General features: G+C 48.5%; 11 protein-coding genes across 11 annotated transcripts; 3 read left to right on the top strand and 8 right to left on the bottom strand.

The window, feature by feature from the left end:
• Window positions 1–200: 200 nt before the first annotated feature.
• On the bottom strand, window positions 201–2525 carry rim8 (pH response protein PalF; the record flags this gene model as incomplete). Its single annotated transcript, XM_056676212.1, has 2 exons — window positions 201–2003; window positions 2064–2525. The coding sequence occupies 2 exons, from the start codon at window positions 2523–2525 to the stop codon at window positions 201–203; spliced, it is 2265 nt and encodes a 754-aa protein (XP_056531212.1).
• A 999-nt stretch (window positions 2526–3524) lies between these two features.
• N7500_005066 (putative GAJ protein) lies at window positions 3525–4247 on the bottom strand (the record flags this gene model as incomplete). Its single annotated transcript, XM_056676211.1, has 2 exons — window positions 3525–4178; window positions 4245–4247. 2 exons carry the CDS (start codon window positions 4245–4247, stop codon window positions 3525–3527), a joined length of 657 nt encoding a protein of 218 aa, XP_056531211.1.
• A 994-nt stretch (window positions 4248–5241) lies between these two features.
• N7500_005065 (uncharacterized protein) lies at window positions 5242–6002 on the bottom strand (the record flags this gene model as incomplete). The annotated part of the gene is made up of 2 exons (XM_056676210.1): window positions 5242–5807; window positions 5870–6002. 2 exons carry the CDS (start codon window positions 6000–6002, stop codon window positions 5242–5244), a joined length of 699 nt encoding a protein of 232 aa, XP_056531210.1.
• Window positions 6003–6114: 112 nt separating this feature from the next.
• Window positions 6115–7733, top strand: N7500_005064 (WD repeat protein; the record flags this gene model as incomplete). Its single annotated transcript, XM_056676209.1, has 3 exons — window positions 6115–6158; window positions 6228–6461; window positions 6515–7733. The coding sequence occupies 3 exons, from the start codon at window positions 6115–6117 to the stop codon at window positions 7731–7733; spliced, it is 1497 nt and encodes a 498-aa protein (XP_056531209.1).
• A 167-nt stretch (window positions 7734–7900) lies between these two features.
• Window positions 7901–8290, bottom strand: N7500_005063 (uncharacterized protein; the record flags this gene model as incomplete). Its single annotated transcript, XM_056676208.1, has 1 exon — window positions 7901–8290. One exon carries the CDS (start codon window positions 8288–8290, stop codon window positions 7901–7903), a length of 390 nt encoding a protein of 129 aa, XP_056531208.1.
• Window positions 8291–9070: 780 nt separating this feature from the next.
• On the bottom strand, window positions 9071–11047 carry CweA (uncharacterized protein; the record flags this gene model as incomplete). Its single annotated transcript, XM_056676207.1, is given in 3 exon segments — window positions 9071–10441; window positions 10453–10926; window positions 10976–11047. The coding sequence occupies 3 exon segments, from the start codon at window positions 11045–11047 to the stop codon at window positions 9071–9073; spliced, it is 1917 nt and encodes a 638-aa protein (XP_056531207.1).
• A 1623-nt stretch (window positions 11048–12670) lies between these two features.
• On the bottom strand, window positions 12671–13177 carry N7500_005061 (uncharacterized protein; the record flags this gene model as incomplete). The annotated part of the gene is made up of 1 exon (XM_056676206.1): window positions 12671–13177. One exon carries the CDS (start codon window positions 13175–13177, stop codon window positions 12671–12673), a length of 507 nt encoding a protein of 168 aa, XP_056531206.1.
• A 2481-nt stretch (window positions 13178–15658) lies between these two features.
• On the bottom strand, window positions 15659–16659 carry aspf2 (major allergen Asp F2; the record flags this gene model as incomplete). Its single annotated transcript, XM_056676205.1, has 3 exons — window positions 15659–15700; window positions 15750–16213; window positions 16269–16659. The coding sequence occupies 3 exons, from the start codon at window positions 16657–16659 to the stop codon at window positions 15659–15661; spliced, it is 897 nt and encodes a 298-aa protein (XP_056531205.1).
• A 675-nt stretch (window positions 16660–17334) lies between these two features.
• Window positions 17335–18909, top strand: zrfC (putative ZIP Zinc transporter; the record flags this gene model as incomplete). The annotated part of the gene is made up of 4 exons (XM_056676204.1): window positions 17335–17561; window positions 17617–17772; window positions 17828–18068; window positions 18121–18909. The coding sequence occupies 4 exons, from the start codon at window positions 17335–17337 to the stop codon at window positions 18907–18909; spliced, it is 1413 nt and encodes a 470-aa protein (XP_056531204.1).
• Window positions 18910–19705: 796 nt separating this feature from the next.
• On the bottom strand, window positions 19706–20610 carry N7500_005058 (GNAT family N-acetyltransferase; the record flags this gene model as incomplete). Its single annotated transcript, XM_056676203.1, has 3 exons — window positions 19706–19744; window positions 19801–20370; window positions 20494–20610. The coding sequence occupies 3 exons, from the start codon at window positions 20608–20610 to the stop codon at window positions 19706–19708; spliced, it is 726 nt and encodes a 241-aa protein (XP_056531203.1).
• Window positions 20611–22528: 1918 nt separating this feature from the next.
• Window positions 22529–22966, top strand: N7500_005057 (uncharacterized protein; the record flags this gene model as incomplete). The annotated part of the gene is made up of 1 exon (XM_056676202.1): window positions 22529–22966. The coding sequence occupies one exon, from the start codon at window positions 22529–22531 to the stop codon at window positions 22964–22966; it is 438 nt and encodes a 145-aa protein (XP_056531202.1).
• Between the last annotated feature and the right edge of the window lie 480 nt (window positions 22967–23446).

Below are 23446 nucleotides of genomic sequence, written 5' to 3'. Positions count from 1 at the left end.
CAAATCTAAAGATTTCTGAGGTGAGAGAGGTCCAGGCATTTGTGATAACGTTGGAAAACTCGTTGGTTTCAAGTGAGAGAAAATCGATTTTGATAAATAAGTGTATATGATACAGATTTCAACGCCTTTAGCGCCTTTTTATTAACGATGCGAATAGTGGTATCTTCCAGAACATCCCGTAAATGCAAATGTACATAACATCATCGCTGGTATCGAGGCAACGACTCGTCTGCATGCGCCGTCCCGCCGACCAGTTGGTCATCCTCATCAAAGACTGGAGCACTGGGCCCGTCGTTGGGCTCCTGAGTATTGGGCTCGTCTTGGGGTGCGCTCGCCTGCTCTTGGAGTCGGTGACGCTCAAGCTCTTGTTTATCGTCGCCTGATGCACGTAGTTCGCTGGGCCCATCGCCGTTCAGAACAACGGTCTGCAGAGATTCGGCAGAGCGGACAGCATGCGGTGCCCCGCTGATGTCTGGTGTAGGTACATGCTGGTAGTCTTGGAGATGGTGATCATCTGGTAAAACCGGCGCGGTCGGGACTTCCATTGGTACTGTAGATGGCCCTGCCTCATCTTCATCGGGCGGTCGACTAGGCAAGAGAGCTTCCTCATGACGTCGTACCCGCGTTTTCTCATCAACGGACTCCTCGACTTCTGGAGGCGCGACCATAGAGTCCATTGGCTGGAAATGATCGGTGTATTCTTCAGGGTACTCTGCCCAATCCGTCTCTTCAGGGAAATATTCATCCTGGGTCCCATGTTCCTCTTGAGAATTAGGCATTGGGCTCGCTTCTGGCCACTCCTCTCCATCAACAGGGTTAATTAGAACTGCAGATGCAGGAGCTGCCGTTTGTGACGCGGTCGAGTCACCAGCAGTAGATGATGTACGTTTCGTCGTTTTCCTTCGTTTGGAATCACGCGTCCCAACCACGACTTCAAAGGCCACTGAGATCACCCCTTTTTCACGGCGGATTGAATCGGTGTCCAAGATGTTGCCGGCCCAGTTGGCAGTAACGCCACTCAAATCGGTTGGATTGAGAACCTGCCCGCTGGGCGAAAATGTTGTACCACCGGAGACCATGTTGAAACGCGGGATGAAGCGATCGGGTGAAGTGATTTTACCTCGGAGGTCCGTTACGACCTCCACATAGTATCGAAAGTTGATCATGGCTCCCGGTACGCGCGTAATAGTGGGAAATGCATCTTCGGGTATTCGGATAGAAGTCTTTACAATTGCAGTCATGGTATTTGGATCAATGATCAGCGGGGCAAATGTCTGCGACAAATCTTTGCGAAAAGTGCTGCTTGTCCGACTGGTTCCCAAGGTAAGTCCTCCAAGTCCTGTCCGTGATCGCGGATAGCAGTCTTCGTATACCGGCTTTTTTCCGGCTGCCGTAGTGCCAATGGGAATTGCAGGATGGAGATCGATGCGACCTTGACGGTATAATGTGACCATAATTCCATGCGCACTGCGCACTTGTTTACTATGGTTGATCGTGACTGTGATGGGTAGGGTATCGCCGGGGAGCACGCCGGCGCGCAGAAGCTCAGCCTTTGCGGTGATAGTTTTATCTGAGATAGACGGGGTCGCACTGCGACCCTCGCTATTTTGTCCACCCGTGCTTGCTGATGAACCAAGATCGTTGGTGATTCGAAAGCTTTGGCTGCTTTCGCTAGGCCGGCTGGAAGAGCTGACATTGCTTGGTGAGGGGCTCAGCGGTGGCCTGGTATCTACGGAGGGTGCTGCACCACTAACAGGGGTATCGACCGAGGATGTATCGGGCCCAGCGGTTGCGTCGGAACTTGTCGACTTGGCTTTCCCTCTTGATTTTGAGCGCTTCGAGATAGGTTCCAGTGTGACTATACGAGCCCTAGGTGGTGGGAAAGATGCGATGTCGATGTTTTCTAGGATATTGACCCGTCTTCGACATGTGAGTGTAGGGTTCATGGTGGTCGGTCGGGTAAGGGTAGAGGTAAGTGAGTAGCCGATGATTCCACGTTCAAACTGCAAGTATCCATTGAATTAGTGTATTTTCAATAAGAGAGGTCGCATCAGCAAACGCACATTGATGCTGCTGGGAAGCGCATAAGGAGGTAGTCCCATTTCAAAACGAAACTTGTAGATACCCTCCTTCAAGCGTCCATCGCCACAGAGCACAACTTCATCCTCAAACAAGGTTGCTAACCCATTGCCCAAGTATTCTGCACCTCGTCGGCCACGCCCTGGTCCTAAAAATCCCAAGTCGGGGGTTGCTTCTCCTGCCGGGATCGCATTTTTGAACACCTTGACATAGCCATGGAGACATACGACTATATGCGTGATGCGAACAGGTCGTACAACGGTCACAACGACGGTACCTTTGATGACATCACCGGGAAAGTAGGAGCGCCATGGGTCATCCGGATCGATATAGAAGTCGGTGATGCCTCGATTTCTTTGACCGAGTGGGGAGCGAAACTTGGAGAGGAGAGAGTTGCGATTCCGACTGGCCGGCAACGTAGGTTGGGTGGGAGGGTTGGCGGACATGACACACAGGCGATGTTTACTGCATCTATACACGACAACGTGGCAGGGGTGAGAGGGATGGTGGGGACGATAGACTGCAACCGCTTTGTGACCGATCGGATAAACACGCCGGTCTGGTATTTCTCTGGGGCAGCTCGGAATGGCGGGGGATGGTTGGACAGACCAGTAGGCAGTCAGCCTGCGTCAAGAAATCCAATCAAGCAACACAATAAGTAGATCAATCGCCTTGTCCAAGGGTCTGGCGTCTAGAACCAATGCACTGAACACGGTCTTATTCCAAACCTCTAAGGAATGTATATTGATCCACGCGCAAAAGATTCCCCTGGTCCAAAGAAAGGAATGGGGATTATGATCGAGGGCCACTGCACCACATTGTTTCAAGTGACATCGAAGCGCGAGGCAGGATTTCAACGGTACCCCCGCCAGGAACTCGCAGCGTATCGGGACGCAAGGTCAGGTCGCAAGATAAGGAAGTGGATATTGTCAAGAGGAATGACAGGCTTCAAAGGAGCCAATGGGTCAGTATCACCGGATACTATGCTGTAGTCGGGAGTCTAGAACGGGATCGGGGGATCGGGGTGAGAGGGTGAGAGGCGCAACTGGAGATGGCGCGAGATCCGGAGGAATGTGGGACTCGAGAATGCACGAGCCACCGGCAAAGTGTTTATGGTCGAAGAGCCGAGAAGGGGAAGAGGAGAGGAAAGAAAAAGGGAGACAATAAGAGAGATGGAGGAGGAGAGAGAGAGAGAGAGAGAGTCGCGAGTTCGCGATAAGCCTCCGAGAGGCGGAGAACAAACCAGTAGGCCTATTCGCGTGTTGCACGGTCAAGCTTCTCTTGGTGTCCCAGGTGGCTCAGCTAGTTTTCCCCTTTTTCTGGGCAATGATTATCATTTCATTTCTTTTCCTTTCTTTTTTTTGACATGTTTCATGTTTCACATAATTTCCCCAAGGTTGCCATGTGCTAAGCAAACCTAAGCTTTTCTCCCTCAAATCTCTATCCTATCCTAGTTCACCAAGACCCTCCCCGTCCACGTATTCGTCTCCATAACATTCGCGCAAAACACTCTCAATGATTTGTCGATCTCCACCAGTTAATTTGCGCAAATACTCCTCTAGCGTATAGATATTATCTGTCCACTGCAATGCCTGGTGTTGGAACCCCGCTAACTCCTCTTGGACCTGCTTCACACCCTTACTGCTGGGCGAATTGGGGGGTCCGGAGAGTTGGGCCTCTGTAGTCCGTACCCGATCAATTGCAACCTGGAGCTGGGCCTTTTTGGTCATGAGAGATTCCCTTTCATCTTCGTCATCGGCCTCCTCTTCCCGGCGCATGGTCTCAGCGGCCAATGCCGCTTCCGCATCGGTGTAGGACTTCCGGGCTTTCTCCACCTCCATAGTCACTCGGGCCAACTGACGCTCTCGCTCGTGCTTTTCGTCGCTACCGAAACTCCAGTACCAATTCCCACTGCCGATCTTTTCGACTCGGAGTTTACCCTCATCCGTCAAAGCTTGAATGTATTCCTTGACCTGGATGCCATTGATGGATGCAATTGAGGGTAGAGTCTTCTCTAGATCCTTGAGCGTGTGACAGGTTCCAGTGGCGCGGAGATGAGTCAAAATCAAATCTTGTTTAGCGCTTTTGGTTAATTTGGGCTAGTGGTGCGTCAGTAGTCTCATCCGGATAATCCTAGACCCTGGCAATGTGCCAAAGCCACGTACCATTTTGCACTGTCATATCCCCCAGGGTAAATTCAGAAAAAGCTTAACAATCCAGCCGTCCACTCATTAGGCAAGTGTGAGATGGCTAAGCATTGGTGGAGGCGCAGTGCTGGATGAGGTTGTCCAGGTGGGAAGAGGATTACCTGTCACGCAACACAATCTCAAAGGTTGGAAACCCATGCCTCACTCAGAACAAGCTCATCTTCCATTTGACACTTACTTTACCTCTTAAATTATAGGGCTTTGTGCTTTGTCTGTAAAGTTACTTTGTTTTTTTTTTTAAGGGCTCGTAAATATTACGGTAATAGAAATAACTAACGCTGCTCATGATTACCCTCGGAGTTAGCACGAGACTAGATGAAATTCAACCTGTCCTTTTAGGATCCAATCCAGGCAATTTCGAAAAGACCCTACCTGGTTCACCCGTCAAGTGAGACGAGATTTTGCCTTAACAGAAACAAGGTCTAGCAACATGATGTCGTCTCGAGGCCAGCTATAATTATACCAAAGTTGCTTCCGGGTGCACAGCATATCCAAGATTGTACTTTGATTCGGCATGAGCGCGCGCTTTCGACAGTACTGCCAGCCGGCTAGATATTAGCGGTTTAATCGCCGAAATTTCTCTCCCTGGAGGTAGTACTTTGTGTATAGCTCCCTTCGAGACCTTCAGTGTAGCGGGAGGCACAGAAGAAGGCGCAGCAAACTACTGTCTTACAGCTTAAAGCATGACTGTTGCTTCTCTGTATGCCAGAGAGTGGTGAAAGGGACTGATATATGTGCCGATACCATGTGCAAACACCATGTGCAACGTGGCTGTGCACTGCAGGACATGTGCAGTACATGGGGTGACCCGATTCGCTTTCGAGGGGTTTGGCTGAGGTTTTGCAAGATATCGCGTAGCTTGATACAGCTGCAGGCATCAAAAGCCTCCGAGGAAATCCGACTGCGGAGAAATGGGTGCAACCTGGTAATAAAGTTCTAGCGCCATCTCATCCACTCATCGTCTTTCATCAACTTCGGTGTCAAAATCTGTTGTAACAGAAACAGAACGAGACAATTTGCGCCGTTTTGATCTTTGCCGGGCAATGCTGCTAGCTCGCTTCCTTCGTGCTGCTCGTGCTGTTGACCTAGTTGTGGTGTCACTCTCGAGGCCTGTCTTATCGTCCTCTTCCTCCGACAGCTCTTGTCCTTCAACCAAGGCCAGATCCCCGGTTTCACCCAATTCCTCCTTAACCATCTCCTCGATCAGGATCCCCATTGCAAGCAACGCTGTCTCATCCATGGTCTGGTGGTCATCTTTGCCGCTGTCTGTCGTAGCGTATTCGTAGTAGTCGGCCGCATACGCATGTATTGTCTCGAGAAGCTCAGAGTTCGGGAGAGCTTGATCAGAGGAAAGATTCTCATGTGCGAAATAGTTTTTCTCGTCGACTGATTCCGCCAGTATATTCTGTCTGCGATATAGAAGCTCCTCTGGTCGCAAACTTCGAGCGCCTGCCGAGTTTGTGTCGCGATATTGGGAAGCAACTTCACGGGGTGCGTTGACACCGCGGGTGCTGACACGACCTGGTTGCAATTAGATTGCGTTTTCCCTAGCATGATAAGCTAAACGAGCTTATAAGACATACCAGCTACCGCATCGTAAACATTGGCGCGACGTTTTATGTGCTTCGAGGGCTTGTCGTCCAGTGTTTCTTGATCATCTTCGAATGGCTCAACAAAACTGTCTTCGTCCGAGTCGAGTGACCTGGTAGCAGACATACTTCAAATTCGCCAGGAAGACCAATCAAGGTTTGGCAATTCGAATAGGAGTGTGCAACGGATATCCACATGCAAGTACAGATCGAGGGTTTCCAGTTGCCAAATTCGACAAATGCGCCGGCACAACTTTAATCCGGCAGAGCATGGCATCATCGAGTGCTTTCGACTTCTCTATACAAAAAGCATCAGCGCTGATGAATGAATGAATTCCTATCTTCTCAACAGAGCCCTTGGGTCTGTAACTCCAAATGATTTTCATGTTGCTCAAACAAGCCGGCTAGTTCACAGTCTTGAGCCTGCTCCGGGTATACGCTTCTCCAGTCGCAGAGCCTCTGCACCAACGGACCGGTCCGAAGACGATGTGGCGCCTTTAGATCAAGAGGTAGGTGCTGCGGCGGAGGTGTTTGCTCACAAGTCAGGCGTGAATTGTCTGGCTGTCGATCAGTTTGAGGGCCGATAGTGCGTGTTTAACCACTTAGCATCCGACAGTTCCCAATCTAACATGAAGGTAGTATGATTTCGGGAGGCGCCGACCCATCGATTCACCTCTGGGACCTTGAATCAAGAGGCTCAGAGCTTGAGCACATCCATCAATCTTGTGCGTCCGTCAGCAAATCCTCTTACGCCGATGCACATACACATGCGATTACCTCCCTTTCGATCTACCCGTTTGATCCCGTCCCATCAACGATATTCTCGACAGCACACGATGGTACACTAAAGTTGTCGGCGCTACAATCGCCCGCTATCACTCCCATACATACATTCAACCTGGACTGCACACCATACTCACACTCGTTCTCCTCCCAGCCTGGGTCAACACTGCTCGTAGCAGTGGGCACGTCTGAGCGGTCGGTCCGGCTAGTAGACCTTCGATCTGGACTTTCGACACAAGGTCTACCCGGGCACAATGGTGCAGTTTTATCAGTAGCATGGGCGCCCCATCGGCCCCATCTCCTAGCTTCTGCATCGGTTGACAACAGAGTAATCATATTCGACGTGCGTCGCGGAGGTCACAACTCTGCCATCGCTACCCTAGATATGGACGATCCAGTAGGACTGGTGGCCCCAGGAGCCAAATCTGCACCAGTCTCATACGAGAGTCGTCCAGCCTTCTCCCGGCATGCCCGTGCCCACAATGGGCCTGTGACTGGCGTACGATGGACCTCTAATGGCAGTCACATCGTGACGACGGGGCAAGATTCCCGAATCCGAGTCTGGGACTCTGGAACAGGCGCCAATACACTTGCTCATTTTGGTCCTCGGGTTCGTAATGGCTCTTCCTCGCACCTCGCTGAACGGGCACCCTTGATCGTGCCGAGAGGCTCCATGGGTCCAGGACACGAAACACTTCTGTGGCCGAATTTCAATGAGCAAGATGATCGTGGTGAGATCTTTATATTTGAGCTCCGCGAGGGGACATTCGTGAAGCGTCTCCGCGTCCCAGGTCTCGCAGCTGGGTCGCAGAATGTTCGTGGTCGGTCGAGTGCTTTGAGCGCTGGGCGTATCAATGACCTTGTCTGGCGAGGGAACGGCGCCTCGGGCGAGGGAATAGAGATGTTCTCGGCGCACGGCGATGGAACAATCCGGACATGGGTTTCTCACGAACCGGACGGCGAACCTACTGAAGCAGAGCAAACAGCTCAAGCCGATCGCAAGAGAAAGCGGGATGTTCTTGACGAGATCTATCACGGATTTCTCGGGCCTGATCAGCCCGGGCTACGACTTTGAAATGATCTAATAGCCATACCACATGCAGGCAATCTAAACAATTTTTCGTGAACAGTATTGCATTGTTTTACATCTAACGCCATTCATAACATCATGCACAATAGCGCGAGCTCAACAGCCATCATTTCGAAAAGCTGCAGGATCACACCGATGGTTGAAGAGACCCTTTACTCCTCCTGATAGCGCACAAACTCACTCCGGTCGTACTTGGAATGCTTGAGATCGCGAGTATCACCATGGGCAGCATGGTGATTAGCACCCATATAGGCATGCTTGGACTCGATGCCGGCTGGCATGGAGTTGCCCGTGCCGGTGATGACCTCGCCGCTCTGGCCCACATCCCGGGTCGAGCGTGGCAAGTCAGTGGTGTTATCGGCAGCCGTCGCTGTTGAGGGCTTAGCGATGCCTGCATTGTCGAAGCCGAAGTGTTCGGCACGCTGGTCTGGGCGTGGCACCGAAGGGATTGTATTCATCTTGCCGGCATCATTGGGCATGGATGTACCTTGGGCGGCCATTTCGGAGAGGGTGCCGCCTTGGTGAGGGTCTTGTCGAACCATTTTGAATGTGGAATTGGTTGTTGGATTTGGAGCGGTTTGATGTCCAGTGAAACTTGAGATATTGGGCTATGAATGAAGGATTTGGGGTGTTGATTGAACGAGATGAGGCTACAATCACACTCTCTTATATTCCACTCTAGAGCCCGCGTCCCGTACTGCTGGTACTGATGTCACAGCGTTGAATGTTGGCGAGGGATGATGGGCAATGATATCACATGGTTTTGATTTGTTGGTCATATTACTCAGTTAGAACATCTACAAACAACAACAAGATGCCGTGGATTAATATGTAAGACTAGAAATTGTTGGAAGTTGGGAGTCAATATCTTGAAATTCAAGTTGATTTTCCTGTCATTGACTTGGAGGATTTGCAGTGGCGAAATGGAATGCCCACTTCTTATCAAGGCAACCTGACCCACCCTCAGGAGTCTAGATGTTCGGGATCAGGAACCGCAAATAAGATTCCGTGTTGCACTTACTATGCATGAGATTGTACAATTGAGCGGTGTCAGTTGGGGACCATGGATGGGTGAACATGGATTATCTTTGTGGATTATTACATCTCTGTCGAGATGAGGGGGTGGAAGAAGATAGGTTTGTATTGCGGCAGAAACATAACATCATTGAAGATAGACTAGCCATTAAAGATGGGTCAAATTGGTAAGCTACAAAAACTTGTTATGGAAAAGGCGGCTGTGAAGGGAAAATGAAGTGCAAAAGCGGAAACGAGTGACAAGAAAGTACTGATAAACCAAACACTCGAATGTAATTGCCGGGCGTCTACAGGATGAAGGCAAGAACACCCATGACAGCGGCTGCGGCTGAGAGAATTCCCCCAGAGAGCCTTGCGGCGTCACCTTCAAACATGATTCCATGGGAGACAGAAGACGACGCCGAGGAAGAAGGAGAAGCTTGCTGCTCAGCGAATGCGCCGCTGGGCGTAGGCTTGGACAAAATGCCATGCGAGACAGGGGTTGCCATGGGCACATGAACGGGGATCATGGAATACGAGCCAGCTTGGCTGACAGGACGTTGAGAAGCCTGGTTGTAGGAGGCGGGGGCTGAGTTCGCCAAGGGGTCAGCACCAGCCAAGTGCTGGGGAGAATGGGAGAAGACTGCGCTAGTAGGGACGGGGGCTGAGGCGGGGTTGGGGTTCATCATGGGGTCAGCCCCGGCGGAGTGCTGGGGAGCATGAACAGGGATAGCACTAGCTTCAATGACAGGAGCCGACTGGTAGGCGAAATGTGTGGCTTCAGCAGTCTTGTACTGGGTCTTGGTAACGGTGCGGACGACCTCATGCACCTGGGCAGCGCACTGGGAAGCCTCGACGCCATCCTCCCCAGAGGTACCGGCATTGTCGTCTGCGGCAGGAGCATACGCACGGCGACTGAACGAGATGCTTCCAGCGGAGGGGCCCTGGTTATTGTTCTTCAGCGATGTGATATCATCATCAACTGTGGTGTGGGGCTCGTAGTGAGGTTCGTAACTAGGGCTATAGTGAGGCGCATAGTGAGGCTCCGGGTGGTTCGTAGTGTGAGGCTCGGGATGGTTGACATAGTGAGGCTCGGGGTGTGGCTCGTAGTGGGACTCAGAGTGAGACTCGTAGTGAGGCTCAGGGTGAGGTTCGAAGTGGGGCCCAGGAGGGGTAGGGAACCCACGGCGACTGAACGAGATCTTCCCAGCAGAGGGGCCCTTGTTGTTACCCTCGAGCGAAGTGAGGTCGTGCTCTAGTGTAGTGTGGGGCTCATAGTGAGGCTCATAGCTTGGGCTATAGTGAGGCGCGTAGTGAGGCTCCGGGTGGTTCTCAGTGTGAGGCTCGGGATGGTTGACATAGTGAGGCTCAGGGTGTGGCTCATAGTGGGACTCAGTGTGAGACTCGTAGTGAGACTCAGGGTGAGGTTCGAAGTGGGGCCCAGGAGGGGTAGGGAACCCACGGCGACTGAACGAGATCTTCCCAGCAGAGGGGCCCTTGTTGTTGCCCTCGAGCGAAGTGAGGTCGTGCTCGAGTGTAGTGTGGGGCTCATAGTGAGGCTCATAGCTTGGGCTATAGTGAGGTGCGTAGTGAGGCTCTGGGTGGTTCACGAAATGAGGCTCGGTGTGAGGCTCATAGTGCGAATCAGTGTGGGACTCGTGATGAGGCTCGGGGTGTGGCTCAAAGTGACCAGCATGCGGGGGGCGCCGTGGGCAGGAGGGCCATGGTTCTCGGAGCGACGGAAGGGGATAAATGCCGGCCCATGAGGGTGCACATCCTCATGCTTCACTCGGGTAGAGTGATCGTCCTTGTTGTAATCGTTGACCTCGGTGCTGGATGCATCAGTCACAGACAGATGGAAACCCTGATCCTCATCGTGGTGAGGGTGGTCACTAAAGACAACACTCCTAGATGGTTCCCCACGCTTTCCAAAGGGTCCCATTCCAGGGACTTGAGGCCGGCCCGAAAATCCGGGGTGACCAAATGGCACAGGCACCACCGGAGGGCGAGGGTATGCATCCGTGTGCTTCACCTTGACGGAGTGGTCATCTTCGTCCCACTCGTTGACTTGAGTATCGGCTTTGAAACTAGCGGAATTGGGGCTGATGAAGCCGCCCTCGCCGTCATTGCCAGAAGGCCCACCGATGGCGGTACCACGAGCTTGCTATTCATTTGGTTAGCTGATGCACCTGTATACATCGAGGACTACATACACTTTCAACAAACTTCGCCTGGGCAGCGACTGCAAGCAGTGCCACAGGGATTCCGCCGATGAAGCCCTTCATGATTGCGGTGCTTGAGAGATATTGCTTTAGAAATGCGTATGCTGCTGGTCGTAGGAGGTTAAAAGAGTGACTGGTAGCGAAAGCGGAAAAAAAGAATGGCTCAATTGATAGGATGTACTCCGTTAGGAACAATGAGTAGTGAACAACCCTAAGGAAATGTTCAGACCTTTAGTAGTTTCTTTGCATCGATGATCAATAGCTGAAAAGCAGGCGGGAATGCCGTCGCATCAACAGGGACAGCACCTTGACACGAGGCCAAGCCGTGCGTAACGCCATCAGAATGTTGCCGAGAATGAAAAGCAACACCAACAAGTGAGAAAATGTCCGTCAATCGAGGTCGGATCGTAAACAGGCCCCATGTAATCCCTAGAAAGGTGGTGCTGTCGCATTCCGTGAGCTGAGAGGGATGGATCATCGCCTAAACAGGCACGTCATTCAGAGATCAAGCAAGCCCCTTGTCTGAGCTGGGATATGTCATGAATATGTTTACATGAGTCGTGCTGGAGTGATGGCATAATTCACGCTGGACGTCTCCCAAAGAGACTCAAGTATGGATGATCTTGGTACGGCTTGTTCTCCACTCGAGTTGAGCTTCGAGAGGCTAACTTGGAAAATCACCGACCAACCAATATGAGGTTCTCAGTGATGTCAAGGATTGCGATCCCCTGACCACTTTAGCATGCACAAGCCTAGGTAGCTAGCTCGGCCGTCCATATTACAACAGGAGTATCGTGTAGTGACTTTACTCTTGTGCCAAGACTTGTGTAGTGTTACGCTGAATCTGTTCAGTGTTTGTATCTACCCAATCTACTCAAAGACCTTCACATACATCAATGCGTTGATCACTACTCTCGCTTCAACTACTAAAACAGAGTTGAAGCGAAGGAATGTGTCCCGTCTTCGACATCCAAATCCCACCGCCCTCACTTAAGAGGACACAGGAAATGAACTTCCTATCGAGGACAATCTATCTCCTGAGCCGATCAGTCCCGAAAGACCGAAGGCAACACATCGCCGTGGATTTGTCGTAAGACAGAACGATGGTCGTGGCAGGCTCAGTTGCTTTTTTTCGATAGAGAAGAAAAGAAAAAGAGATAAGGGCGAAAAAGTTTGCGGCCTTTTATAGTGCCAGTGGGGTCATCGGATCGGATTTACAATCTTCATCTCGGCACCCAGGTCGGTCCGACCCGGTCTGTTTTATGGCCTGCATTTTAAGGCTCCTGGCTTTGTCTCATGCACTCTCTGAATAGAAAAAAAAAGAAGATAATTTAGGATATGATACAACGGTTCCGGCCAATTCCATGACATGTCCAATTCAACACCCGCGGGATCCTGATCACGCCGGAATGTGACATGTCATTTCTATGGACAAATGGAATAAACTCCAATTAAGAATGACAAAATCCTCACCCTCAAGCTCCGGCTCTCCATGGTACCTTGAAAAGAGAAAGAACAGACAAGACGGGTGATCTAGCTTAGGTCGGAGAAGTCGATGAGGTGAATCATAACGAATGGTGATCGGGCTGCTTGTTGCCCCTGAGCAAATGTGGTAATATGGTATCGGAACCTTGCATGAACCGTCAGCGATGACTGCAGTGCGTGAGAAATACTCGAAGCACCCACTTATCCCCCAGTCGTCGTTTTTTCGGCACTGGCTCTCCAACCTGCTCCTCCCACTGCCGCAGTAATGCCCAATGCAATTGCAATCATAGTTCCCACTGTCACCACAGCGACGACTGCCTTCAATGCCATCCGTTGCTTGTTATTCAGCGACTGCAACCATGTCAATGGCTTGTTTTCTTCCTCCCACAACTTCGATCGCCGAGGACTATCGGTTCGGCAGCTTGCGTATGGGCCCATGCTTTCCAGATCCCTCAAATGACTTCTTCGATTGGCATTCTTAGTTTCGAATGTGAGTTGTTCATGCGAGATGGTTGGACTTGAATGAGGATAGAACGGCGAGCATGGCTTTGCACCGATTGACGGATCAAACTCCTGGCTGTGAGCCCCGGGTGAAGACGTAATGGAACATCGTGGGGGTGGGATATTAGGCGTCGTTGGGATTTTCTCGTCGGTTTTGATCGCCGCGGCCACCTGGGCCCCAATCACCCCAAGTCCCTGTAAACTCATCGCGATGTGCCAATGTGACTAGAAGGGACAGCCGATTCCCAGATCAAAAGATCTTGGATAGTGACCTCCTCAAGCTCTTTCGCTTAGATTTGGATCTTTGTATGGGGCGTTGTTCTTTAAGCGTGGGTGCTGGTGTTATGATTGCCTCAACGGGAATGGCAACGGTCGAGACACCGCCGTACATAAACAATGCAGTATCAACCTGGAATGCGCTCCAACTCCAAGCGGACCGCGGCAGTCTCATCACTCGAACTGATCACAATAAGGAATATAATTATTGAAAATAGTGGAGGGGCGAATCCGTGCCCGTCGAAATGATAGTATGGTATAAAATGGAATGAGTTGTGGCTTCCTCCCAAAAAGCAACTTGATGGTTTGGCGGCAACTTCACGGCAACAACAATTTGAATTTTTCCAAGATCCTAGTTACATTCGGTAGAAGATCGTAGTGAAAGGAACTATTTCCATGGGGATGCAAGGCCTCTAGCGACTTGGAGCCAGTCTTCACCCCTAGATTGGTGTCTCGTGTGCCTTCGAGCATTCCTACCCTTTATAATGTAAATTATCATCTCCTGCAGGAAAAGGAACCCCAAACCCCTACTATTGGCAAATCATTGCTTAGATGGCATTCTTATCGGTCGATCATGCAATCCCCTGTTCCAAGTCTTCTCTCTATAGGCCCTGTCTGTAACCCTGTTGGCCACTTCAATTTGTGGATTCCACCCTAGCATATGAGTACATCCACCTATTGTGTGGTGTCACTCGGTGGGACAAATCACAGGGCGACAGGGGCATATTTGAAATCGGGCTCCTCCACCATTATTCTATCTCAACATAGCTCACAGACCCTGATTCATATGTAAATAGGTAATATCTTAATATTGCATAAACAGCTGCACGACATTGTACCATTCGTGCCGGCAAAGCTTACCCTAGAGAGTTGGATAGCATCAATCATAGCCCAGACGGCCATGATCCTTCTAGGTTCGAAAATGGGCAAAAATTAGCGCTGTCGTATTGTTGATGCTTATGCGTCATATAAACTATGTAAACAGACTGAAACAAGTGACCGAGCCCTCTACCAGCAACATCAAGATCTCTCATCTTCAGCTACAACCAATTCCCCGTCGACAGAAACAAGCGTTTGTTCTATGGGGATATGGAAGTAATATTAATAAACAATATTGTCTATGGGCTATTCAACAATAGTATGTTGAGTCATAGCTGAAGTATTTCAACGATCATGGCTTGTTCAATATATATATCTTTCATTCACATGTTTTGTATGACAAATGTTGGACGAAATATACTTACGGGGTACCTACTCCGTAGACACAGACATAACACACCTGGGTCCAATTTAAATGCGTCTCGGTATCTTACATCACATGAGACAAAGAAGTACTTATCACGTAGGTAGACCAATATTTATTGATCAGTTTACTCGCAACGTCGATTCACCTGCCGAACGTAGATGTGTTTTTACCCAAAACTATGTGATTCCGCTGAGCTGCATCACGTTGACAAATAACAGAAACGTAGCAAGGTACGGAGACAATACGGAGCATAGAGAGAAACAATTTCTTTGCACTTCAGCTAGTTAAGCTCTCCATAGGTCCATACTTTGGCCATAGTCTTTCGCTATGGGTTGGTTTGACGCATCAGGAGTAGTACTACTCCGTAGCCAAGCATACCTTATGATCAACCCAACCAGCGTTTACGATGATTTCGGGATACAACTTAGCATCGCTGCTAACCAAGAACTAAGCCAGGACTTCGAACTACTCATGAGTAGTAGACCACATTGTCTATGTTAAGTGTAACATGTCTCTAGAAGTAGGCCCTCCCTAACCTTGGAATCATCGCGACATAATAACCGATCAACTGTCGCAGTTTTCCAGATCGCCCATGTGGATCGAATCAGCACATCATGATTTAAAAAATCAATCTATATGTCAAGAGTACCAATTTTTATTTCCAAAATCCACAGGAATAAATATCAATGCCGAGCACCACGATATGCGGTGTTCGTCCAGCAAGAATGGAGAAATATAGGATGAACATAATATGCAAAATATAGACTATATCAATCAGATGATCGCTGCTAGGATAAAGGGGGAGGGAAGTGAAGATTTTTGGAAGGTAAAAAATCCCTCCAAAGAGGCATTACCCCTGGATGCCGAACAAACAAGACCACTAGGGCGCCAAATACAAACAATAAAACTCGAATGTGTACCTTTGTACGGAGTACTCCGTACGGAGTATAAGACATGACAGCAAATAGCCTTAGAAATAATATAGTTCGTATTATGTTGCTCCGTTTCTGAACCTGTTGAGGCTGGTGCCTTGAGCCAATAGGACCCTTCTTCCTTCGTTCTCCCGGTATAAATTACCCATCAATTTCCTTCACATCAGGGCTATCATCTTTTCAAGTTTGATCGATTGCCTGGTCTGGTGTTTCGCCGTATGAGAAAATAAAACTTCAAGTGCAGTGGAGCTCGCCTCCTTCATGTGTATGGCAATTCTATTCAAATCAGTTTCAAATCACCCACACAACACAGAAAGCGACTTACTGGGGGTACCTCGGTAGTTGTTGAAGGCGCATCGGTATTTGTCACAGTTGGAGTTGGCTGGCTAGTCACAGTCTCAGATGTTGTTTGGTCAATGTGAGGTTCATCATGCTCATTTTGAACACCTGAACAACCAATCCCCGGCACAGCAATGTCGTAAGCATATACCTCCAGTGCAAAGTACTGAAGGGTTTCTGAATCATGTGTCGAAAGCGTCGCATTTTTCTTCGCCTGGTCAACGACCTCTTCGTATCCGTCTGCAAAATGGTCTATCCACTTCTGCCCGATGGCAGGAACGTGATATAGACGGTGCAGTAGATCAGCGGCCCAGAAGGTATTGGTCTCGGATTTTGAAACTGTGTATCCAAGGCCACACATGGTTGAGAGAGAGCGACGAGTTTCGTAGCTCAGATCACAGATGACTGTCTCATCTGTGCCATTTTCGCCTCGCCAATGTCCGGCATAACCTGTTTGGTTGAGATGTTTAGTATACGGTCCCTCACATAGAGCAAGTTGTATTACCCTCAATGCCACAATTTCCGTCTGGATTATCACAGCGAAACAAAACGTCTTTCTTGTCACCGTTGACTACGATATCAAATGCCCCGATGGCTTCCATGGATGGGCGGTCACCAAAGTATTTTCGGTAGATCTCACTCTCATTTTTCCATCTCAAGATATGATCTTGAGCATGTGCAGCAAGAGCAATAGTCTCATTAAGACCTAGCTCAATCTGGCGACGCTGGGTTGCATTGCAGCTTGGGTGGATAGGAAATTGATTCACGGCTCCGGCGTTCCAAGGTGCGAGCCCAGTCCGAGAGAAGGGCTGGGATTGATCGCCTTCAGAGCTCTCAGGGGTAGGAAGAGCAACAGCAATTGCTGCAGAGCAGAGAATGAAGTTGAACAAAAGCATGGCTGTAAAATCGAGGCAAACTGATTGGGAAGTATGGAAGCGAATTTCTAAACACGGTTAAGGTAGCTTTTATATGTTTTTTACCATGATTTCTTCATTTCTATATACGAGTGTTTGAGTTTTCCTCGTTTTTGCCAAGTGTAGCTTTTATCCTCATTTTCGCTGTGTCTGTAGTCTACGCAACACCCAGTAAAGGATAGAAAGCGGGATGTCTTCTCCATGTTTCTTGGTATACGGATGATGCAATCTGCCAAGAGGGGACCTTGAGAGCTTCTTTGCTTCTCTCACCAGAAATTTCTTCTTTCTCCAGCAATCAGAACAGAAAATCCCAGATTGATGCCAAGACAAAGGCTCGGCGGAGGGTCGCCAAGACACTTTGGCGGGAGTACCTTGAGAGAACAAGAACGAAGTGGGCGATATTCTCCGGAGGAAGCCCGGATTCGAAGTTTAGACCTGCTCTTGGCGAAAATATGGAAAGATCTTTCGCTTGGCATTGAGAACCTTGGGGGTAAGACCCGTATGCATTGCTTTTACTTAATCTACCAGGCCTTTCGGCGAGGACTCTACCCATCATTCTATTAAAAAAAAATCCTGACTTGTGGCATATATTTTGCATCAATTCTAATTTTAATCTCATTATTCTCATTTGCGAAAGAGTAGAGCACTAGCTTCATCATGCTCATTTCCAGACCTTTCCTTATATCACTGGGCATTTCCGGAGTACATGCAGCCACAGCAACTACATCAGCACAAACATCATCTATAACTGGCTGTCATACCCCTGGCTCAAGCATTTACTGTATTGATGGAGATGGCCACGAAGTTTTAGTTTCGGCGACATCTACCCCTACAACTGGGGTACCAGCACAATACACTGGGTGTCACTCCCATGGAAGCGAGTCGTAAGTACACACGTATGTGTTTCTACGACAATATACTAACTTACGAACTGCGAAGATATTGCATGGATGGAGATGGAAACGATGTCTTGATTCAAGGAGAAGAAACGGAAGCCCATGGGACCGAAGACAGTCATAGTGAAGACGATGGGCACGACCACGAGGAATCCTCAAGCGAAGCGAAACAAAACTGCCACTTCCATGCTGGCGTCGAGTAAGCTTGTCATAATTTTCCCAAATTTGAGCCTTATTGACTTTGGCTATTCTAGACACTGCGTGGGTGAAGGCGAATCGGAGGAACACAGTGGTTCATCGTGTGATATCAAAGCAAGAGACTACGACGTGCCTCTGAGAATTGGTACACTGTTCGTTGTCCTTGCAACTAGTGCAATTGGTGTCTTTGCCCCTATTCTCCTTATGAAACTCCCATTTGCTTCTATCAATGGGGTGGTCTCGACCGTCATCAAACAATTTGGAACTGGCATCATTCTAGCCACAGCTTTCATCCATGTAAGTCGACTCGGCCTTGACCTACGTGTTGCTTTCTGACTGTGTTCCTTAGCTGTATACACATGCAAATCTTATGTTCACCAATGAGTGTTTGGGAGAGCTTGAGTACGAAGCGACTACCTCGGCTGTAGTCATGGCGGGTATATTCATTGCCTTCTTGTTGGAATACATTGGCCACAGGATCATTGTTGCTCGTAACGGCAAGAGCTCCGCAGAAATAACAGCATCCGAGTCCCAGCAAAGAGAGCAGAAAGAAGAGCATGATCATTCTCGGGAGCACTCGCAGGACCAACAGCAGCAGCCCACGTTAGCTTGTCTTGGACACAATCACGGCTCATTTGATCTCACCGGGCCCAACAGCAAATTTTCGGTTATTGTCATGGAAGCGGGTGTACTTTTCCACAGTATCTTGATTGGTCTTACCCTCGTCGTTGCTGGGGACTCATTCTACAAGACGCTTCTAGTGGTGATTGTGTTTCATCAATTCTTCGAAGGACTGGCACTCGGTGCTCGCATTGCAACTCTCCCTGGACCTATATTTCCTTCTAAGGCGTTTATGGCGACGGCATTTGCCTTGATCACACCTATTGGCATGGCTATCGGACTTGGTGTTCTGCACACCTTCAATGGTAATTCGAGAAGCACTTTGATTGCACTAGGAACATTAGACGCACTGTCTGCTGGCATTTTGGTGTGGGTTGGTGTTGTTGATATGTGGGCGCGCGACTGGGTCATTGAGGGAGGTGAAATGTTGCATGCGAAGTTGAGCAAAGTTTTCACTGGTGGTATTTCCTTGATCAGCGGGCTAGTTTTGATGGGACTGCTAGGGAAATGGGCTTGATTATAGGTGATATGGCTGCTTGAGACCTGCTTCCTTCCAAGCTTGTGTTCCATTTGTACATAGTTAGCATATCCTTTGCGACCAACGCCTCAGACATTATAACCGGCTCGCATACGCCAGATTTTAATCCCCGTGTTTTGTATTAAGTCTGATTTCTGCAGGCCTTGTCGACACTATTGAGCGAAACGTAGAGCCTTCTCGATCTATGAGAATTAGCACAACACAAAAAAGCCTAAAGCTACCCGATTTCGGCGGATGGATGGACTAGCTCCCCGGGAGTGAGATATTTGTCCATGACTACATTCCAGTCGTGATCATCAGGTTTACCAGGGCCCATCCCCAGCAGAGGTATTTAGGCGGCAGTTACACTCTTGCCCATGGTGTTATATACTCAGAATGATCAAGTTTTATAGAAATAGACGTATAGCGGACGAGTTAAATTGTTTAAAATCAGAAAACGATCATTAAAATCAGAACATAAAAGCAAGATACAGATTAGTGCCTCTGCAGCTCTCGGTTTCTCCAACAAGATTTCTGGGACATGGAGGGCTTATCAAAGGGTACAAGAGGACTTCATCCGAAGAAGCTAAGACCACTTGCCAAAGACTTGGGATATATTCGCTATATTTGATGTTTCCATCATCTCGCGCATGCTGCTAAAACAATCAAGTACGACAGATACTGAAATGCTTGCAATTCAACGGAGCAAATGCTAATAATTAGTCATGTCTCACTCCTGAGTCAATCTCTTTTCCTGCGTATCTGTGTCAATGAATGGTATCGGCTGCTGCAAGCTTTATTCTTTGGACTTGGGGTTGCGAATCATGCAATATAACTGGTATGACATGCGTCAGTCATTTGATTAGAAACGTTCCAGCCAAGAGGGCCTACCTTGCAAACGTCCCCGCCATCCACGCACTCAATCTCCTTGACCAATTCAAAGCCCATTTTTTCATAAATACCCACATTTGGATATCCCTTGGAGCTCTCAAGATAGCACGGCATATTCTCCTTGTCGGCCTTCTCCATGACATTCTCCATGAGCTTCTTGCCCACTCCCATACCACGCGCCTCTGAGTCAACGCAGACAACGTTGCAAAAATAGTACCCGCGGGGGTCCTGCCAGATGATATCGTGCGCATTTTGCTGCACTTGTTTCCAAATCCAATAGCGGCGTACATTCAGACCACCGCGACCAAGGAAGCGGATATTATTCATGAGCTGGCGGAAGGAAAGAAGCCAGTCTTGCGCCCAAACGGACCAGGTTTGTGTCATAGAAGGCCCTTGTGGTGAGTACCACCAGGCAACGCCGACCACAGTACCAGCTGGTAGACGTATTTCGCCATCGCTCTTGGTTTCATTTGCGGCGCGAGTTATCTTCGCGACAGAGATGGGGCAGCCGCAGTTGATACCGTAGCGGAAATGAGCAGCGAGGGAGGCTGCATTTCGTTGGATGTTGAACTGTCAGATTCCGTTATTACTTGATTCGATACCCACTTCGTTGTGTTTCACTCTTTGCGCGTTTTTCTCAAAGCCACGATGTAGTCATCGGAGCCAAGGCTTGCGGAAAGATATAATTCATACCTTGGATGGGTCATCAAACGCCCAACGAAAATATGGGTCGTCGGCAAACGCTTTCTGCACACAGTTTACAGCCCCGGGTATGTCGGCCGGAGCCAGCGGGACGATTTCGATTGACATTGTTTGCTTGTCACTACACTTTCTTTTTGGACAGTGGCAAGTTTCTTAGCGAACTGGTTTAGATGTCCGAGTACTTTTTCTACTAGCTCTGCGAATAGCTTGACACAGAGATATAGTATAGGAATGCCAATGAAGTCGTTGGGGACAGTGAGAGACAAAGACAACCGCCATCTAAGTAGAATTGAAGTGGTGATGGTCCACGAGATGATGGAGGAGAAGGTCAGGGAAGGTCTTTGTTTATTGTAGCGGTGTCAGCAATCGAGAGAAATGATGAGTAGAAAGCCACTTGCCCTGAGGAATGGGGTTCATATAGCTCGGCGATGATCCTCAAATCCCCTTGATTACTACGCTTATCTTGTCCTTATCCACCGCCTACATTCCAAGGTTGCATGTCGCTAGCCCTTCTAGGCAGCTCCAGCCGGAACAAGTACATATGCGCGGGGGGTGTCGCATACTGTCCCTCCACTTATATCATCGTTTTGTAGTTCCGGCAGTAGCCGCAGATAGACAAATTATAGACCGACTATCTACGTAGTTTGAGCATGTACATAGTACAAAGATGTGCTTGAATACCTTGAAGCAAGATTGTCGATCCCTGCTTTGCGGGGGGCCGGCTCGTATTGGGTCATGTGGGGAATCCAATCTAGCGTTAATCCTAATGAGGCAGGTTGTTGCGTCATTGGTCCAGATGGTTGTGGGGCCTAAGTGGGCGGTTTATAAGAACTGATAAGAGGTCATAGTCCACTACAACATACCTAGGTATACATCTAGTTGATCTTGTTTGGTAGTTTATTTCCTTATAGATCAGGGAGAATGTATATAACGGAAAATTAATTCGGCTGAACCTTGGCAATCATGGACTCGGTGAAACCATGAAACATCAGAGCGAACCTACTTCTCTCATACGAGAAATACATATCGAGAATCGTGCCGACGCCTCACATAATATCTACTCAGACTCGGGTATTCTGCCTGGCTAGAGGTAATCATGGATACTCAGGGGGCACATCGACAAACCCGGACAAGAAACATGAATCACAGATCAAATGTGGACTTACCGGACAATCATCTATGAATTCTTCAAAAAGATGCAATAAAAACACCGAGCACAAGTTTCATACACATGTGAGTTTTGCAGCCTGGCCATTGATCCTTTGTTCGGTGACACATGGTCACCTGCCACTGTGTTTTCTTTCTTACTAGTCCAAATACCCCCATGCTTTATCTACCCCTTATATACTATTTATCGCTTTGTTCACCGAGTCCATTTTTTGATCAACAATTTTAAACATGGTAGAGCTGCTAAAAGCTAGTATTTATCGTGGGGTGTCTACATAGAGCTTCCGGTATTATTACAACGGGAGCTGTGCCCTGTCTTTCGTATTTCGACTCCTATGCAACTGAGAAAACAGCAGGTTCTTCCCCAAAACCAAAGTACACGATGATTGGTCTCCGTAATAGACATCATTCTCTTTTGCTCGAATGTAAGTGGTATCCTTTTGTGAGTACTATGAAAGTGATGACTCTCTCTTGATAAAAATAACCCGGAGTCCCGGAGTCTTCCTAGTCGAGTTTCAATGTTCCTTTTCTTCCTTGGGAGATTAAAAATACCATCTTTGTTATAATTGCTGTCTTTGTCAAATACATCAACTAGGGCATGGGTCAGTGCCAACTGTACTCTACACAAATGCATAAATAACTCCCACTATCTTCTCGATATCTCAAACATACATAGCTCGCAAGCAAACCCTGAGAAAAAATCGGATACTACATCGCCCGATAAGATATATTATTGCACTTTGCTTGGGAATCGTCAATAGATTCCACCTTCAAGGCGCACTTTGAATCACCTATCCCAGCGAGACTTACGACCTTTAGAAGCTTCTCTGTCACCAGTCAAGTCTGATCTTCACCTATCATGCCTCGCTATAACATTAAACGTAGACTAGCGGATGATCCCTACAATGATCGCCGCATCTTCGTTTTGTCATGTGTGCACGACGCAATCTACTATCTTCGTCACGGACCGCATCGTCGTAACGATGTCATTGAAACATTAGAGAAGATTTCTGACAAGATGGGTATCGCTATTTCAAGCTCGGTTTTGGAACGGGATCCCCAGTTTGAGAGATTGTGTCGTAATCTTGAGCTGATGCTGCCTGTCTTGATCAGGATCCTCAACAAGCACAACGACCGGGTCACCGACAAAGAGGTTGCTGATGATCTCATCAGCTGCATTCCCAGCGTTTTGCAGCAGCCTAAAAAGTGGAATCCGGATATCGAAGAGATTTCCGATGAGGAAGAGTTTGAGAAAGAGCAGCGAAGGCAAAATAGATATCCTCGCCATCACAGATAGATTTGACTCTCTGCCTAGGGATGCTGGAATCGAGCGTGGGCTATAGTCATGACAGGGGTTTTTGAGATTTTTTGGTTCTAGTTCTTTTTGCTGCTGCTTCTACAATTCGATTTATGTGTTTTTGTTTCAAGGCTACCCAAGTATCCTTGATATTCAATGAGTCGGACAGTTTCTTCCCTCTATGCATCATTCAACACAAGTGCCATGTGCCATAGTTTTCAATATCCGATCCTGCTCCATCAACTAGATAGATCCAATGAAGTATATCATGAGCTATTACAAGCAATATTGAGAGTGTCTCAAGCTTCACATTTCTTGGTGTCAATAGCTGGGGACGCTTGCGTTGATAGTAGAAGAAATGCAAGCTGGTCAATTCAAATAAACATCAGCAACATCATATTACCACCTAATACATTAAACTCCTCTTAAACTATCAGGAAAATTATCAAAAATCGGTAATAACCAAACTGATCTAGCATC

The sequence above is a fragment of the Penicillium coprophilum genome, assembly GCF_028826855.1.
Source record: "Penicillium coprophilum strain IBT 35676 chromosome Unknown utg000004l_segment0_segment0, whole genome shotgun sequence".
Lineage (NCBI taxonomy): Eukaryota > Fungi > Ascomycota > Eurotiomycetes > Eurotiales > Aspergillaceae > Penicillium > Penicillium coprophilum.
The sequence above is the reverse complement of the archived record's forward strand: the minus strand, read 5'-3'. Positions and strand labels throughout refer to the sequence as shown.